This window comes from Myotis yumanensis, unplaced genomic scaffold, assembly GCF_028538775.1.
Source record: "Myotis yumanensis isolate MYYU_CA2020_CCGP unplaced genomic scaffold, mMyoYum1.0.hap1 SCAF_5, whole genome shotgun sequence".
In the NCBI taxonomy this organism is placed as follows: domain Eukaryota; kingdom Metazoa; phylum Chordata; class Mammalia; order Chiroptera; family Vespertilionidae; genus Myotis; species Myotis yumanensis.
In genome coordinates this window covers 55,395,657-55,415,193 of record NW_027223756.1, presented here as the reverse complement: position 1 = coordinate 55,415,193, position 19,537 = coordinate 55,395,657, and the positions used below count along the sequence as shown (strand labels likewise).

The 19,537-nt window shown below is 40.4% G+C and overlaps 1 protein-coding gene across 3 annotated transcripts in view; it reads left to right on the top strand.

Moving 5' to 3' along the window:
* LRBA (LPS responsive beige-like anchor protein) overlaps positions 1-19,537 on the top strand; it is a 554,804-nt gene that overhangs the window by 70,755 nt on the left and 464,512 nt on the right. For all 3 annotated transcript variants that reach the window (XM_070415300.1, XM_070415301.1, XM_070415299.1), the window contains exons 12-17: positions 2,147-2,255; positions 2,572-2,724; positions 7,375-7,543; positions 10,007-10,086; positions 11,410-11,472; positions 12,607-12,704. In XM_070415300.1, the coding sequence (XP_070271401.1) occupies positions 2,147-2,255; positions 2,572-2,724; positions 7,375-7,543; positions 10,007-10,086; positions 11,410-11,472; positions 12,607-12,704 (672 nt within the window). The remainder of the gene's footprint in view (positions 1-2,146; positions 2,256-2,571; positions 2,725-7,374; positions 7,544-10,006; positions 10,087-11,409; positions 11,473-12,606; positions 12,705-19,537) is intronic.

The window sequence follows — 19,537 nt, the reverse complement described above, 5'->3', positions numbered from 1 at the left end:
CTTGTAGGTAACTGACTTTTTTTTCTCTTGCTGCTTTTAAGATTCTCTCTTTGTCTTTTGCCCTTGGCATTTTAATTATGATGTGTCTTGGTGTGGTCCACTTTGGATTCCTTTTGTTTGGGGTTCTCTGCACTTCCTGGACTTATAAGTCTATTTCTTTCACCAGGTAGGGTGAGTTTTCTGTCATTATTTCTTCAAATAGGTTTTCAATATCTTGCTCTCTCTCTTCTTCTGGCACCCCCATAATTCGGATGTTGGTATGCTTGAAGTTGTCCCAGAGGCTCCTTACACTATCTTCATATTTTTGGATTCTTTTTTCTTTTCCAGTTGGGTATTTTTTGTTTCTTCGTATTTCAAATCTTTGACTTGATTCTTGGGATCCTTTAGTCTGCTGTTGGAACTTTGTATAATATTCTTTATTTCAGTCAGTGTATGCTTAATTTCTAATTGGTCCTTTTTCATATCCTTAAGGGTCTCACTAAATTTCTCGGGGGTTTCTAGAAGATTCTTGAGTAACCTTATAATCGCGGTTTTGAACTCTATCCAGTAGTTTGCTATCCTCCATTTCTTTCATTTGTGACCTGTTTCTTTGTCTCCGCATTTTGGCTGCTTCCCTGTGTTGATAGAGTGGCTTTGTGTGCTAGGTGTCCTGTAGGGCCCAGTGGCTCAGCCTCCCCAATTACCTGAGGTGGACACTCTTGGTGCACCTCTTTGTTGGCTGTGTGCACCGTCTTGTTGTATTTAAGCCTTGATTGCTGTTGGTATCACTGGGAGGAATTGACCACCAGGCCAATTGGCTGTGAGGACCAGCTGTGCCTATAGTGGAAGCACTGCTGTGCTGGAGACACCCTTATGGGGCAGGACTTGCTTTAGTGGGGCTTTGGTGCTCACTGAATCTGCCCCTTGAGTGTGTCTCTTATGGATGTGAAGAGTTTTAATCTGGTATGGTCTCACGCTGATCACTGGGTACACTGGCTCTTGGATTTCCAAGGAGGTGCAAAGTCAGCCACTGACTGAGGCCACTCAGCAGGAGCTACAGAGAGATCTGCAGATTCCTTCTCTTTGTTTGGAGTTTGGAAGTGCTCAGATTAGGCCCAGCTGTGAAGCAATGGAAGCTGCTGTAGACCCTTAGGCCTTCTTTTGGAATCTTTGGGACTCTTTGGTTCAGCAGCAATTTGTTAGGTTTTAGATTGCAAAAGAACAGGCCATTCATATGCAAAAGCCTCTGCTTATAGCTTGGGTTGGGTTGTAAATTGTGTGGGGCGGGGTCTCAGGGAATCACCAGGGCACAGCAAACAGCAATGGCTGCCATTCAGCCCTGCATCAGAGAGGTCCCTGGGTCTCTGTGTCCTGTGGCCCCGTGCAGGAATAGTGATCTTTGCAAGCACCTTTGCGAAACCGCCCTTGTGTTCCTGTCCTGATGCCAGACAGTCCAGTGTCTCCCTATATGAGTTTGGGTCCTCAGAGTCTCACCTGGAACTGGAGTTCAGAGCAATCGGGAGTTTGTATCTCCCTCCCGATTGAAAAAGACAACAGTGTACCCAGTTGCCAGCTTGTTTCCGCGCACACCTCTCTGTACCTCCGCCCTTTCGCACCTCTGCACCTCCTACCCGTCTCAATGCACTTTTCTCTTTCCTTCTAGTTGTAGAACTTCCACTCAGCCAACCTTACCATGGTTCTGGATGATATCCGTTTTGTCTTTTAGTTGTAGTTTTGATTTGTTTGTGCGAAGCAGCAAGTACAGGTGTGTACCTATGCCTCCATCTTGGTTCCTCCAATCCTAACACATTTTGAGGATTTCTACCCTAGTCTGTTTGCTCCATGTATCTTTTTTAATGCCTTTATATACTTAATGTTTGCCGTTTTATTGTTATTGGTCATTACTTATTTTTCGTGCATGTTTGTCATATTGTTTCTAAGTAATTCACTTATTTACATGTTTGTGATATAATATAGGAAGTAAGTATTTGAGTAAATCCTAATTACATTAAAATTCTAGTCCTGGAATAATGTTGAGGCAGTTTTACTAGAACTTATATTTCCTTGAAATAGAGAACTTTTATTAAGATTTGTCTATCTACCTTTAAAAAAAAAGAACCCACACTTTTTTTTTTTTTTTTAAACCATAGTCTTTTTCTTATTCCAGTTCAACTTTGCTGGCTTTTATCATGGAGTTGTTGAAGAATTCAATTGCCATGCAGGAGCAGATGCTTGCCTGCAAGGGCTTTTTGGTAATAGGATATAGTCTTGAAAAGGTAAAGTATGAAATGCTTTTTACATGTCTGATTCTTAATTTGTAGCCCATGACTTGGTCTCCTAAGTGGCTGAGAAACTGGGTCTGCAAGGGTTTCCAAGTGTCTCTTTGGTTATGTAGAATTACCTAAATTAAAATAATCTTTTGTTGTTTTTACCTTGCCCCCCATTGCTTTATGAAAGAAAAGTTGTTAAGTCTTATGTCATCTTTAACTTAGAGCATAGCTTGTGGGGCAACATTTTTCTGATATTAGCAACTTTTAATTTACTTACCTTGCCTTGTGATGATAGTGACCTTTGAAATATCTTGCCTTGCAGTCTTCCAAATCCCATGTCAGCAGAGCAGTGCTTGAACTTTGCCTTGCATTTTCAAAATATCTGAGTAATCTGCAGAATGGGATGCCCCTACTTAAGCAGTTGTGTGATCACATTCTCCTTAACCCAGCTATATGGATCCATACCCCAGCCAAGGTAATATATATGTGTATATTGACTTGTTTTAGTGGCTTCAAGTTTTTATACTTGAGTGATAAATGAGGATTTTTAAAATCCTTTTGTGTGCTATTATGTAAGATTTCAGTGGAGTTCATTTTTGATTAAGTATATTTTTTAAGGTAAATTTGCAAGTCAGTATATTCTTTCTTTTATTTAAAAGCAACATTAATATTTTTTTAAAACCGCTATAATCTTTATTTTCTGGTGTTATATCAAATAAAATTTTATTTCAGAAAGACTTTAAATTACTAAATATGAATTAAAGTTGGACAGTTCCAACTTTGTAATGTTTCTATAACTACATTCTGTTCTATTTCGAATATATATGTATATGTATATACTAGTATATTTTTATTCCTTAACTCACTGTGCTCTCTTTCCCTCTTCTTTACACACATATCCCTTCCATCAACATGATGAATTCCTCAGGTTAATTGTTATGAAGCAGCTGAAATTTCACCCTTACTTGAACACTGGTCTCATTTAATCATTTTAATCTCACATTAATTCAAATTATTAAATACAGTTATATTTAGACACAATTTGTTTAATAGTAACAACAAACCAATTACTTATAATTGTACATATGTCAATTTGTGATAAAGTATATAAATAAAACCTTTGATAAATTCTAATGTATTACGTTGTCCTAAAAATATTAAGCAGAACTTGAAACAGAAATTTTTATTGAATTGCATAATTGCATCTGTTTCATCTGCAGTTTTTGTTAGAAGCTGTATTATTTCAAACCCATTAATTTTCTCTCTGCCCCCTCCATCTCTCCCTTTTGGTCCACTTGCAGTGTTTATCATTGTTTAGAATGGCACATACTTATTCTAGTTGTCAGAAAAAAATGTCTGCAGACTTTTTGCTTTTTCTAGAGACATAGTATCTTATTTTCAGCTAGTCTTTTCAAATGATAAAGAGAAAAACAGCTGCTGACTCTGATTGCCATTTGGAAATAATCAAAGGAGGCAGCTGGAGGTTGTAGCTTTTTATCTGGGGGTTCAAATTTGACCCTTTTCTCTTCTGTGACCCTTGCTCTTATTTCTTTACAAGGATTGTTTCAAGTTACTTTTTAAACTTTTACTAGACACGTCTTTGTCTTACTAAACAGCATATTTGTAAAGCTTGGGGTCTCTTTTGATGTGGTCAAAAAGACTGTTATTAATACTAAGATGTAGGCAAATGTTTTAAAATTTTTATTATATCATTTCCTTTAAGTTCCTAGTATTACTACACTCAGTTTGTTACCTTTTTCTTGTTAATAATTTTCTTTAATTTCCTCTTTAGAATTTGCAGTTGATTTGGTAATACTAAACTTTCTCTTTTAGCCGTCTTCTTTGTGTATCCATGAGGGGTTATATCTACTTTTGTTTTATTAGAAATGTAGTTATAATGAGGCTAGATCCAAAGTTTGTTTGACGTGAAGGTCATACAATCTGGGTGAGGGAGGAACTTTTTAAGAAAAATATGAGCCTTGGTCAGTGTGGCTCAATGCTTAGAGCATTGGCCCTTGCACCGAAGGATCACAGGTTTGATTCCTGATCAAGGGCATAGACCTGGATTGCAGGTTCTATCCTGGCTCTGTTCTGGGTGCATGCAGATGGCAACCAATTGATGTGTTTCTCTCACATCCTCACATTGATGTTTCCCTTCCTCCCTCCCTACCTCCCCTCTCCCCTCTTTCCTCCCTCCCTTATACTCTCTCTAAAGAAAATCAATGGAAAAATATTCTTGGGTGAGGATTAACAAATAAAAGAAAAAGAATATGACATAATGCATATACAATTAGATTTAGAGTCTTGAAGGAACCTGTATGGATGAGTGGGCACAGAGTTTAAGCTTTATTAGCTTTTTGGTAATTTCACCTCTGATTACTGATGTTGAGGGGGTGGATGTATGAATCAACCTTTGATTTTGGAAAAGGATGCTCACAGTGATTTATAATATCCATTTATCTTTGATGTGCTTAGCTACAGTCTTTTTAATGTCCTCACTAGAGAGATGGATTTTCTTGTATACAGTAGTCCTTCACTTGATGGCTGCTTTATGCTGGCATATGGAATCAGTGTTGAACAAAATAGATCTGATTCCTGCCCTCATAGAGTTCAGGTCTAATGGGAAAGGTAGATGTTAACACATAATTTGTGTGGTCATTAGATTATATAATGAGTGAATGAGGAACGGTTTATTCATAATTAGCATATGAATAATCTTGAGATCTTCATTCTTATCTTAATATGCTATTTAATTCTATCCAGTTTTCCATGTTTTTGTCACTTTTTGGCCAGAATTACTGTATGTTTTTAACATACCACTCTCATCAGGTCATTTCTGCGTCTTTAAACGTGTAATGGTTTCCCATTGTTTTCAGTATAAAGTAGTCCCTTTTCTAGCATTAAGTTTTCAGGCCAATTCTCCTTTGTAGGCTTTCTAGCTTAAAAACTCAGTTATCTTCAAAGGCTACACAGATACCAAAAACTTATCCTCAAGCAGTGGTTCTCAATCTTGGTTGTTGATAGAATCAGGAGAGGTTTTTAAAAACAAAAGCAAGAAAAGAATCCTATCTCCTTCACCCTAGATTAATTGGTGTGAGACAAGGCCCAGACATCAGTATTTTTAATATATGTGCTGTTGAAGTGAGCACCAGGCTTCAGTATTTAAAAAAAATGTTTTCAGGTATTTTAATGCAGCCAGGAATGAGAATCATTGTTCTAGATCAGTGGTCCTCAACCTTCCTAATGCCGCGACCCTTTAATACAGTTCCTCATGTTGTGGTGACCCCCAATTTCATTGTTACAAATTGAACATAATTAAAGCATAGTGATTAATCACAAAAATAATATGTAATTATATATGTGTTTTCCGATGGTCTTAGGCAACCCCTGTGAAAGGGTCGTTCGACCCCCAAAGGGGTTGCGACCCACAGGTTGAGAACTGCTGTTCTAGATCTAGGGGAACCTTTCGTATCATTTACCATTATTTTCTGTTTGAAATTTCCCCTTTCTGTCTACCTATCCTACTCAGCTTCAAAGTCTACCTTAGTACCTACTCTATTAGTGAAGATTTTGTTGACTATTTTAGCTTATCCTATAATTTCTCTGTCCTCTAAATTTATAGTATTTAATAGCCCTATGCCACTCATTTTGCAATTAATACATATCGCTTCATAACCTCTTTTGTTGCAGTGGGTGTCTTTATTACCTTTAGTTTTTCACTTAAATTTGTGTGTATTTTTTAAATCTTAACTACCATCATATTTCCATAATGGAGTGCTCTGCATATAGTTGGATCTAAATATTTTCTGGATGACTGAAATAGCATGGTTAAGAATTTGAACCTGTCACAGAAAGTGTTAAATGGCTTCAATAACGGGGAAACAGGTCCTATTTGTTTGAGCAGCAGTAGCTACATCAAAATAATGTTATCTTCAGCAAATCAGTGGATTACAGTGTTTTCTAAACTATAATCATCTAAGCCACAGTGTTAAGTGGTTCAGAATCTGCCACTCTTTACCATTTATGATTAATGATTGACTCCCTAAGTCATTTAGACTTGATTGTTTCTGTATCAGGCGTTTGGATGATAGGCACCTAATTTTCTCTCTCTAAAGAAATTATCAGGTATTTTGTAGGGTTAAAAATGAAAATGCCTTCAATGTCCAGGGAAGGTAACATAAATGTTCAGTTGTAAATGACCAGGAGAATTTGGTCTTTGGCCACGGGGAGAGTATGTAAATCCTACTTTTAAAGTTGTGCAGTTTACAAGGTATATCCAGTGGCAATGAAATGAAAAATTCTTGATTTTGTCATTAGAATAGAGCAAAAGCAGTCCTTATGTTGTTCTAAGTACTAGAGTGTAATTATTGGTGAATTTTAGAGCTATAATTTGAAATTCTGTGTTCACTGGTGGGGCACCACTTATATTTTTTCTGTTTCTTACATATTAAGAACTTATATTTTGAAGTTAATAAATTCTTGTGTTTTTATTTAGACTATTTATTTAGAAATAAACCTAGTAGAATCTTTCCTAATTGGAGAACAGGGATGATAAACATGTGTACAGACTTTAATGTTATGATTACAATATTGGTAATAATAAGCAGAATTCTATTTTTCTAATAAATATTTCTTAAGGTAGACTTTACATGTTTCTATATGGGTTTATTTCTTTTGACTTATCTCTACTTTTATTTTTAGCTACCTCTACTACTTTTTTTCTCTTTTTTGAGTTATTCTAGCTTCTAATTTTTTCCAAAACAAAGAAAATTTCTAGATTTTAAAACCTCTATGCATAGCATAAGTAGTAATTTTATTATAAAGAAGTTATACATGCTCATGAATAATTGCTGATTGTTAAGTAAGAATCAGTTTTTTTTTTCCCCATAGAACATTAGCACTGCAGAAATTATAGTTGGGATGTTTATAATTCTACTGTTGTATGCTTGCGTGTGTATATCAGTGGATATGTGTTATATTTATTAACATGGAAGTTATTACCAAGCTCAGCATCTTGCTTTGTGGAACAATACAGTTTAAGTAAAGCGGCCTGAGGACATTAACTGGAAATGGGTAAAATGCTGGTTTGCTCCTTTGATTTAAGCTCTTCATTTTCATCCTCTAGGTTCAGCTAACACTCTATACTTACCTGTCCACTGAATTCATCGGTACTGTCAACATATACAATACCATCCGGAGAGTTGGAACAGTGCTCCTCATCATGCATACACTGAAGTACTATTACTGGGCAGTGAATCCTCAGGATCGAAGTGGCATCATCCCAAAAGGACTAGGTATAGCAGCTCTGTCAATGTATTATGCTGTATATATGGCAAATAAGGAATTTATTTTCTTTTTTAACCAATAATGTTACAGTACTCTGGAAGTTTTTCTAAATTTCATCATGGTAAAATTTTCTTTTAATCTGTTGATTATATTGATAGTTTGTCCTATATCGTGGTTACCAAAGGTTAATAACTTATTACTTTTATAAAAGAATGCTACTTTTGCTGGTGTTGTCTGGGGAGCAACTATGACTAGAATGATAGTTTTAAGTCACTGAAAATGAGAAGGAAGTCTACATTAGCGACTGGTATTGATGCTGGTGCCAATTGTCACAATGAGATAATTGAAAACAGTATTTTTTTTTTTTGGGAGGGGGGGAGATAGAGATTTCTTGCAGAAGTGGGGAATATCTGCTTCTAATAAATAGTGTAATGAAATCACAACATTTCAGTAATTATTTTCCTGTATAATCAGGAGACTAAATTACTGGAAGAATAATATTCATTCATCATGTCAGGAGTTCATGGAAGGGTTCAAAATAAAAATTTTGACAATTGGTGGCTCTTTTGTTTTTAAGTATTGCAAAACCTCCTTCAAACTGGCTTACATCGTAATAGGGCGTTAATAAGGACATTTAAGCAGGCAGTTTCAGTAATCTTGGCACAGGGGTTCAGAGTATGGCCCTGGGACCCAGTTCTCTGTTGGCACTTTTCATGTATTCTCTCCTTTGGTAGTACCAAGCAGCCACTTCACCTTCACATCCTCACAACTTCAAGTCCAGCAAAAGAGCATCCGCCTGCATTGAGCATTGCCAGCAAAAGTTGTTTTCATTGTCTTTGTTTCTCATTGGCTCTGATTGCATTGTGTGCCCATCTGTGTAGCAGGTATTCATCAGATTGATCCAGACATTGAGGCCCTTCCTGCCTCTGAAACACATGATCTCAGAGTGAGGACGGTGTCAGTCCCTTAATAAAACTTGTGGTCTCTTGGTTGAAATTGGAAAATGGTTGCTGGAGAGTCAGACCACATACATTCTGATTGTACTCAAAGGGCTGTTAAGTGATTTACAAAGATGAGGCTTCAAATTTGTACAGTACTTTTTAAAATTTGTTTTTGAAAAATTTGATTTGAGGGAAGGAAAGAAGAAGGGAGGGAGGGGGGAGGGAGAGAGAGAAAGAGAGAGAGAGACAGAGAGAGAAACATTAATGTGAGAGAGAGAGACATTCAATGTTTGCTTCCTGCACCCACCCCACTGGGGATGGAACCCACAACATAGGCATGTGCCCTGATCGAGAATTGAACCCGAGGCCTTCCGGTGTATGGGACAGCATTCCAACCAACTGAGTCACACTGGCCAGGGCTACAGTGCTTTTTTTTTTTTTTTTAATCCCTTTCAAAATAAACTTGAATTATTCTCAGATAATATTCTGTCTGTAATTTAGAAAGCTGTGAGGACATATAGAAGTAATATGATCTCTTTGAGCTGGCAAGGTTGTGGTAGATCTAGAACTAGGTCATAATTTCCTGCTGACTCTTTCATGGTGCTGTAGATGTATCATATACTGTCCTGGGCATTGGTATTATGTTCTGGCCTTGATTTTATAACTGATTAGTGACCTTGGGAACGTCTTAGACTTCAAGTGAGAGAGCTGGACAAACTTTATGATTCTACTGTAACTCTGTAGCCTATTCTTTGGGAATTGTCATGTGGAACAAATTTTAAATAATTTTCTTCCTCTTTTAATTGACCTGTTCAAGGTCATGGTGGTCCTATGCTTTGGTGGTCTAGGAACCAGTTGTAAATAATGATTAGTGGGGGGAAAATTGCAGAAAACAGGTACTCACTTAGGATCTGGGAACAATGGGTATTTGGTTTCAAAAGCTTTCTGGGAATTATATGTTTGAGACATGAAAATTGACTTTAATGTGAGCCATGTGTGACCAAGGACTTGCTCAAGAAGAGGAGATGTCAGAGGTGGCCAACATAATGTTTAACTTCTTCCTGAATGATGCTGTGTTGAGTTATACTTCTTGAGATTTTTGTATTAGCTTACAACAGTGCTAAAGTAGAGAAAAGTTTTTTCCATACTAAATTCACATAACAGTTTGGATTTTTCCACTTTTTGTGTGTGTGTGGTAAACTTATGTTGTCATAGTGTCATTGTGAGTCTTTTAAAACAAAATATAAGTGCACGTTAATATTGAATACAAATTTTATTACCTCATTTTTATGTTTTGAGATTCCTTTGACATTATTTAAAAACAAACTTCATGCTAGTTTCACCGTAACCCACTTTGTTCATTTGGAGTATTATATATGCAGTTGCATATGAGATTGAATGCTTGTCTTTCTTTAGAGCACTGACCTTTATGTTTTTTATAATAAGTGGAAACATTATTTGAAAAGTGAATTTTTTATAGTTAGCTTTGAGGTATTTGAAACACTAAATGTGTGTGTGTTTTTTTTAAAGATGGACCACGACCTACTCCAAAAGAAATACTTTCTCTAAGAGCATTCTTATTGATGTTCATTAAGCAGTTAGTGATGAGGGTGAGTTCACTTTCTTATCCTAAAGCATTATAGCTTGTGTGTATTTTAACTTATAATTTCAGATAAAACACATTCTTGGTTTATTTGCTCTGTTATTAGGGTTACACATTGGAAAATACTTTGAAAAATATTTGTATCTATGTTTGTTTTCTGTTCATCTTTCTTGGGCATGTAGGGATATACATTATTGCAGAATCTGAGATAGATAATTGTAATATACGGTATATGAATTTCTGTAGGAGTTCAATGTATTCATTCTTTCATTCAGCAAATATTTACTGTTTCTAGTTTCTCTCTGGTACTGCTTCATGCAGTAGTCAACAAAGCTACACAAGGAGGTTTTATTTTTAGGGAGTTCCTTATAGCTGACATTAGATTTTGAGAAATGATTTTCCTATATAAATATGCCAGGTAGGTGTGTCAGGCTTTAGAAATAATTATGTTTTGACCAATTTCATTCTACTATAGAGTGAAATTTAGTATTATTTTTAAGGAAGGTGTTTTGGTTTTATTAGATAGCAATATATAAATATATTTGTTGCCAATTTTTTATTCAATATTTTCCTATATCATTTTATTTCTTGTTCTTTACAATTTAATGCTTTATTAGCTGTCACATAATATTGTGGTAAGTTGATTTAATATATATTAAATTTATATATATATATTTAGTATATATTGCAGAATCAGATACATTATTTTTATTTATTAAAAAATTTATCCCTTAAATTGAACTTTTTTTTCTTTCCTGGTGTGTTTTTGCTTGTTAGCTAATTTTCTTTCTTATTTTTTTTAGATTACAGGTTAGTTTTATGATTAATAATTGATAGACTAGATTACAAATTTTCATACTATATTCATTTAAAAGTCCAATGTTTTTACCAGTGAAATTACTACTCCATTTTTAGTGCCTAACATTTTAACTTGGTAATTTTAGAAACTGTTTCTTTCACTCTCCAAATTTAATAGAAAAAAAAAAATAGAAAAGTTATCTTTTGTATTTAGAGGACTGATGGGTATGAATAATACATTTTTAGTTATCATTAATAAGTATTGCTAGCTTACTTGAGGATTCTGTAGCTTAACTAGATAGGTTATCATATAAGGTGAGGAAAGCAAATACTGATGTCAGACTTCTTCTAACCTACAGTCTTGAATTTTGCATGTCTTCAGTGCATCTGTCAGTTTATATTTTAAATTTAGATTCTATATTACATTATCTTTTTATATTTATAGCAACTATGTTGACAAATCTATATGTAAAATTTTTATCAAAAAATTTTTATATGTAAGTTTAAGATACTTGTAATTATGTTTTTAAAGGATTCTGGAGTAAAGGAAGATGAACTACAGGCCATTCTTAATTACCTACTCACTATGCATGAGGTAACATTTGAATTTTATATTTTGGGGTTTTTATTTTTTGAAGCTGTATTACAGGCTTTTTTAAAGTAAAAAAGTTAATTCTTTCATTAGTGATATACATATTATGGGGAATAAATGTATTTTAGAAGTAAATCTTAGCAAACTTCGTATAAATAGCTTTTATTACCTCAAGAGGGCTCAGAAATATGAAAGAGTTTAAAAGTGTTAAAGTTAGAGCCCGGCCCGTGTGGCTCAGTGGTTGAACATTGATCCATGTACCAGGAGGTTACCAGTTCGATTCACATGCCCAGGTTGTGAGCTCAATTTTCAGTAGGGGCATGCAGAAGGCAGTTTATCGATATTGATGTAAAATGACTAAAAGTGATTGGAATTTTAAATTCATAGCACAGTCTTCCTATTGATTTTGCATGTTCAAATACTGGTAAGTTAAACAACTCATTTGTAATGGTATTTAAAATTATGTGATTGAAAAGGAGGTTGATATATCTTTTTTTCCATTATTATTTTTGGTTAATCCTCACCCGAGGATATTTTTTCCATTATTATTATTATTTTTTTAAGATGGAAGGAAGGGGGGGAGGGAAGTGGAAGGGAGGAGAAACATCTGCATGAGAGAGAGACATTGATTGATCACCTCCTGCATGTGCTCCTACTGGAGCCAGGCATCGAACCTGCAACCCAGGTACTTGGTCTTCACCAGGAATCAAACCTGTGACCTTTTGGTGAATGGGCTGATGCTCTAACCAGTGAGCAACACCAGCAAGGGCTTTTTTCCTTTATTTTTTAACACTGGGAAAATGTAATACATGTCAGATGTAGTCTAATAATCTGATTAAATGTGTTTTAAATAAGTACATTTTTGTGGTGATGAACATACAATGTAGTGTACAGAGGATATGCTGTAGAATTGTGCATGTGAAACATGTAAAATTTTGTTAACCAGTGTCACTCCAGTAAATTCAATAAAAAGGAAAAACAATAAGTAAATTTTAGAAATTTGAATTTCTTATAAAACATTCATTTTAAATAATTTACCTTACATTATAATTGAAATTTCTATTGTTTTAGAAGTATTTAGTGTTCAAATAAGTTGTCGTTTTTTTTATTATATTTTTTTTTCTAAAATGATTTTAGGATGACAATCTAATGGATGTACTACAGCTGCTTGTTGCTTTAATGTCAGAACATCCTAACTCTATGATACCTGCTTTTGACCAAAGGAATGGGTTACGGTAAGAGTTTAATATATCAAGAATTTTAATGTTTAATATCAGAGATTAATTGGGAGATGATAGAGTCTAGATATGAAAAGTATTACTGGATTTTATATTTTAAAACTAGAGGCCCGGTGCACAAAAATTTGTGCACTCGGGGATAGGGGGTCCCTCAGCCCGGCCTGTGCCCTCTCGCAGTCTGGGACCCCTCGGTGGTGACCACTTGCTGGCTTAGGCCTGCTCCCTGGGGGATTGGGCCTAAGCTGGCAATCAGACATCCCTCTGGCAGCCCGGCAGCCCTCGGGGGATGTCCACTTGCCAGATGGGAGCAGACCTAAGCTGCAGTTGGACATCCTTAGCGCTGCTGAGGAAGCAGGAGAGGCTCCCACCACCACAACCGCTGTACTGGCAGCCATCAGCCTGGCTTGTGGCTGAGCAGAGCTCCCCCTGTGGGAGCGCACTGACCACCAGGGGGCAGCTCCTGCATTGAGCGTCTGCCCCCTGGTGGTCAGTGTGTGTCATAGTGACCAGTCATTCCCAGTCATTCCCAGTCTTTCTGCTGTTAGGGTCATTTTGTATATTACCCTTTTATTATATAGGATAAAGGCCTGGTGCATGGGTGGGGGGCGGCTGGTTTGCCTAGAAGGGTGTCCTGGATCAGAGTGGGGTTCCCGCTTGGGTGCCTGGCCAGACTGGGTGAGGGACTGATGGCTGTTTGCAGCCTGTCACACCCCCTTAAGGGTGGGGGTCCCCACTGGGATGCCTGGCCAGCCTGGATGAGGGGCTGATGACTGTTTGCAGCTGGTCACACCCCCTTCAGGGTGGAGGTCCCCACTGGGGTGCCTGGGCAGTCTGGGTGAGGGGCTGAGGGCCGTTTTTAGGCTGGCGGGTGATTGAAGCGCCCAGCCTCTTTTTTTGTCTTTTTTCTTTTTTTATTCTGGGATTTATTTACCTTCTATAGCTGTCACTGAAGCTGAGAGCTGGCTCCAGCTCTGAGGCCCGGCTCCAGCTCTGAGGCTGCGGCTGGCTGAAAGCAGGTATCTGGGGTTTGTTTAGCTTCTCTAATTGAAACTCTGTTGCCATCACTGGCGCTCTAAGCTCTGAGGCCCCCGGCTGGCTGAAAGTGGGTATCTGGGGTTTGTTTAGCTTCTGTAATTGAAACATTGTTGCTTAGAGTGTAGCTTAGAGCCGGGCTGCGGCAGGCGGCGGGGAACCTTGGCTTCCTCCATCACTGGAGCAAGCAAGCCTCATGTTCGCTTCAGCTGCGTGGCTGCCGGCCGCCATCTTTGTTGGCAGTTAATTTGCATATCCTGCTGATTAGTCAGTGGGAAGTGTAGTGGAGGGATAGTCAATTACCATGTTTGTCTATTATTTGATAGGATGAGTTAAGATATAGGAACTTTTCATTTTCTGTGTTGCTTTTTGAAGAAATCTTTAATTGTACGTGCTTTGTTACTACTTAAATTTAAAAAAACATATATTTAAAAATCAATATATTTTTATTGACTTCAGAGAGGAAAAGAAAGGGACAGTGAGATAGAAACATCAATGATGAGAAAGAATCATTGATCGGCTGCCTCATACATGCCCCTTACTGGGGATCTAGCCTGCAACCCGGGCATGTGCCCTGACTGGGAATTGAACTGTACCTCCTCTTTTATAAGTTGACACTCAACCACTGAGCCACACTTGCTGGGCCTAATTTTTCAGGGGAGATTAGGCAAATCATTCTGTTATTTTGTATAATTAGTGCTATTATTTAGTTACTAGAGGCCAGGTGCATGAAATTTGTGCACTTGGAGAGGGTTCCCTCAGCCCAGCCTGTGCCTTCTTACAGTCTGGGAGCCCTTGGAAGTAGTCCTTAGGGCTGCCACAGAGGCGGGAGAGGCTCCTGCCACCACCACTGCGCTCGCCAGCCATGAGCCTGGCTTCTGGCTGAGCAGCGCTCCCCCGATGGGAGCACACTGACCACCAGGGGGCAGCTTCTGCTTTGAGTGTCTGCCCCTGGTGGTCAGTGTGTATCATAGCAACCGTTCAGTCCGCCATCAAGCTGAAACCAGCTTTCCGACATCCCCCAAGGGGTCCTGGATTGTGAGAGGGCACAGGCCAGGCTGAGGGACCCCACTGGTGCACGATTGGGGCCTGGGAGGGATGTGGGAGGTTGGCCAGTTGGGAAGGGACTGCGGGGGGGCTCCAGGGTGTGTCTGACCCGTCTCGCTCAGTCTCGATTAGCTGGACCCCAGCAGCAAGCTAACCTACTGGTCGGAGTGTCTGCCTCCTGGTGGTCAGTGCATGTCATAGTGAGCGGTTGAGCGGCCTTGGCATATCATTAGCATATTGTGCTTTGATTGGTTGAACAGATGAACGGACACTTAGCATATTAGGCTTTTATTATATAGGATTGAAGAACAAATTGTTTAGTAGCATTATCTTCAGGTTTTAGAACAGTAGTATTTTACTGTGGTCTAATAGAAGATCTTTGTCATCTATACTAATAAAAGGGTAATATGCTAATTAGACCAGATAGACCAGACGTCCTTCTGGACAAAGCCATAGTGGCAGGGCCGAGGCAGAGGTGGTTAGGAGAGATCAGGCAGGCAGGCAGAGTGGTTAGGGGCGGTCAGGCTGGCAGGGGAGAGTGGTTAGAGGTGATCAGGCTGGCAGGGGAGAGCAGTTAGAGATGATCAGGCTGGCAGGTAAAGGGGTTAGGGGCATCAGTCAGGTAGGCAGAGGTGGATGGAGGCGATCAGGCAGGCAGGCAGAGGTGGTTAGGGGTGATAGGTAGGCAGAGGTGGATAGAGGTGATTAGGAAGGCAGGCAGAGGTCGTTAGGGGCGATCAGGTAGGCAGAGGTAGTTAGGAGCAATCAGGCAGGCAGACAGAGCAGTTAGGGGCGATCAGGCAGTCAGGCAGGCGAGTGGTTAGGAGCCAGCAGTCCTGGATTGTGAGAGGGCTGTCCGACTGCGGGATTGGGCCTAAACTGGCAGTTGGACATCCCCCAAGGGGTCCCGTATTGGAGAGGGTGCAGGCTGGGCTGAGGGATCCTCTCTCCCCCGTGCACAAATTTCATGCACCGGGCCTCTAGTCTACACTAATAAAAGAGAAACATGGTAATTGGCGTACGACTGCTACCCTTCCCATTGGCTAATCAGTGAGTATATACAAAGTAACTGTCAGCCAAGATGGCGGCCGGCAGCCAGGCAGCTGATGCGAACAGGGAGGCTTGCTCCCGTGACTGCGGACTCCAACGTTCCCCGCCGGCCTCTGAGCTTCAGTTGGAAACATAGTAACATTTATAGGAGATAAACAAAAGCCCAGAAACCTCCTGTCAGTCAGCCGGGATCTCAGAGCTGGAGTCGCAACATTGTTTCGAATACAGAAAACAAAGGCCAGAAACCTGCTTTCAGCCGAGCCTCAGAGAGAAAGCCGGCTCTCAGCTCCAGTGACAGCCATAGAAGGTAAATAAATGCCAGAATAAAAAAAAAAAGAAAAAAAGGAGAGGTTTGGAGCTTCAGTTGCCCGCCAGCCTGAAAACAGCCCTCAGCCCCTCACCCAGACTGGCCAGGCACCCCAGTGGGGACCCCCACCCTGAAGCAACAAGATGGCGGCTAATTTGCATACTGAAGGCAGGCGGCAGCAGGCAAGGCTGTCTGCGGTCTGGCCCCCGGATCTGTGACCCTGCCGGGCGGGATCAGCGGAGCCGCGAGGCTTCCCGGCACCAGGATCAGCGTGACAAGGGGCAACGCCCAAACGCCCTGATTGCCCTGCGGCTCTGTGTGTGACAGGGGGCAGCACCCCAACCCCCCGCCACGGGCCCTGCTCTATGTGAGACGGGGTAGAGTCATACCTCCCCATCGGCCCTGCCCTGAGTGTGACAGTGGCGGCGCCCCAACCTCCTGATCGGCCCTGCCCTGAGTGTGACAGGGTGTGGCGCCCCAACTCGCCCCCCTCCCACGGACCCTGCTCTGTGTGTGACAGGGGGTGGTGCCCCAACTCCCCTATTGGCCCTGCTCTGTGCGTGACAGGGGGGAGCTCCCCAAACCCCTGATGGGCCCTGCTCTGTGTGTGACGGGGGAGCTTCCCAAACCCCTGATTGACCCTGCTCTGTGTGTGACAGGGTACAGAGCCCCAACCCCCCTGATGGTCCCTGCTCTGTGTGTGACAGGGGGCAGCGCCCCAACCCCCTGATGGGCCCTGCTCTGTGCGTGGCAGGGTGTGGCGCCACAACCTCCCCATCGACCCTGCCTTGAGTGTGATGGGGCGGTGCCCCAACCCCCCAATCGGCCCTACCCTGAGCGTGACTAGGGGTGGCATCGCAACCTCCCCATCCGCCCTGCTCTGTGCATGTCAGGGGGCGGCGCCCCAACTCCCCAATCGGCCCTGCTCTGAGCCCGACCAGGCGCTGCACCTAGGGATTGGGCCTGCCCTCTGCCACCTGGGAGCAGGCCTAAGCCAGCAGGTCATTATCTCCCGAGGGGTCCCAGACTGCGAGAGGGCACAGGCCAGGCTGAGGGACCTCCCTCTCCCCCCCCCCACCCCCGGCCCAGTGCACAAATTTTTGTGCACCGGGCCTCTAGTCTATTAATAATAACACTATCTCCACCCCCAGTCCTCATTTTTTTTTTTTTTTTTTAGTCTACTTGCGCTGCCATAACAAAATATTATAGACTAGGTGACTTAAACAACAGAAATTTATTTTCCCACAGTTCTAGAGATCGGAAGTCCAAGATCAAGGAGCTAGTAGGGTTGGTATCTAGTGAGAGCTCTGCCTTTTGGTTGCAGATAGTCACCGTCTCACTTATATGTTCATTTAACCTTTTCTTTATGTGTATATGTATGGAATCAGGGACCCACTCATAGGATTTCATTTAGTCTTAATTGACCCATCTCCAAATACAACACTGGGACTTAAGGACTTTAACATGAATAAGGGGTGCGCACACATTCAGTGCATAACTTTTATCAGCAAAACAGTACTTTTGTTTTCATGAGAAGGTTTTGGGCCACAAAAGTTTAACAACAATTTTGCTGGATGATCAGGTACAGTAACTAATTTAATGATCTAGTTATAATATATTTCACCCATCAATTCTCTATTACAAATCCTTTATTTGGGTACCTTTCTCTGATGACATATGATTTGGAGCATATTTTCATATGCTTATTTGCCATTTCTATATCTTTTTTGGTGAAGTATCTATTAAGTTATTTGGCCTATTTTTAAATCAGGTTGTTTGTTTTCTTACTGTTGAGTTTTAAGAGTTCTTTGTATATTTTGAATAAGGCCTTTGTCAGATGTGTCTTTTGCAAATATTTTTTCTCGGTCTTGTCTTCTAATTTTCTTGATGTTATTTCTGGCAGTAGTTTTTAATTTTAATAAGTCCACTTTATTTCTTGTTGGATCGTTCTTTGGTGTTGTATCTAAAAAAGGATCACAATTCCCAAGATCATCTCAGTTTTCTCCTGTGTTGTTTTCTAGGAGTTTTATAATTTTGCATTTTACATTTAGGTCCATTTTGAGTTAATTTTATGAAGGCTAAGGTCTGTGTCTGGATTCATTTATTTGCACGTGGATGTCCAGTTTTTTCATCATTTGTTGGAATATCTTTTTTTTTTTTGTATTGCCTTTGCTCCTCCCTTGTCAGATTGGTTGACTATATTTATGTGGGTATCTTTCTAGGCTTTTTATTCTGTTGCTTGATCTATTTGTGTAATTTTTTTTGGGGGGGGGGGCAACACTACACTGTCGTGATTACTATAGTTTTATAGTAAGTCTTGAAGTCAGGTAGCATCGGTCTTATAATTTTCTTCTAGGCTTTCTATTCTGTTGCTTGATCTATTTCTGTATTTTTTTGGGAGGGGGCAATACTATACAGTCATGATTACTGTAGTTTTATAGTAAGTCTTGAAGTTAGGTAGCATCGGTCTTATAATTTTCTTCTTCTCTTTCAATATTCTGTTGGCTACTCTGGGGTTTTGCTGTCCATATAAACTTTAGAATGGTTTGTCTATATCCATGAAATAACTTACTGTGATTTTGATTGGAACTACATTGAATCTATAGGTCAATTTGGAAGAATTGAGCTCTTGAGAATATTGATTGTTCTTATCCATGAACATGGATTTTCTTTTCATTTATCTAGTTCTTTGATTGTGTTCATTATTTTTGTAGTTTTCCTACATAATTTTGGTTGCTATATATCTAAGTATTTCATTTTTTTGTGTGCTAATGTAAATTCTATTGTGCTTTTAATTTCACACTAGAGGCCTGGTGCATTTCGTGCACTGGTGGGGTCCCTCAGCCTGGCCTGCAGGGATCAGTGGACTTCTGCGTTGGCACAGCCCGGCCTTACCCGCCAGCTTGTTGGACTCCAGCCCGCTGTCCATGTCAATCCCGCACTGTGCGAAGCGGCAGGCAGCCGGGGAGGAGCCCGAGCCCAGGGCAGGGCGCAGCTCCTGCTCATTCCGGTCCCCCTGCGCCTGCCGCTGTCACCGCTGCTCAGGTGCACTTGGGGAGTGTCAGCAGGAGAGGCTTGCTGCTATAGCTGCTCACCAGCCATGAGCCCGGCGTCTGGTGCCCATCTGTCAGCTGAGCGGCGATCCCACTGTAGGAGTGCACTGACCACCAGGGGGCAGCTCCTGTGTTGAGCGCCTGCCCCCTGGTGGTCAAAGTGTGTCATAGCTACTGGCCGGTCGTCCAGTCACTTAGGCTTTTATATATATAGACTAGAAATTTGTGCACGGGGGGTGGGTCCCCTCAGCCCAGCCTGCACCCTCTCCAATCGGGACCCCTCGGGATGTCCGACTGCCGGTTTAGGCCCAATCCCAATCGGACAGCAAACTGTCCCCCTC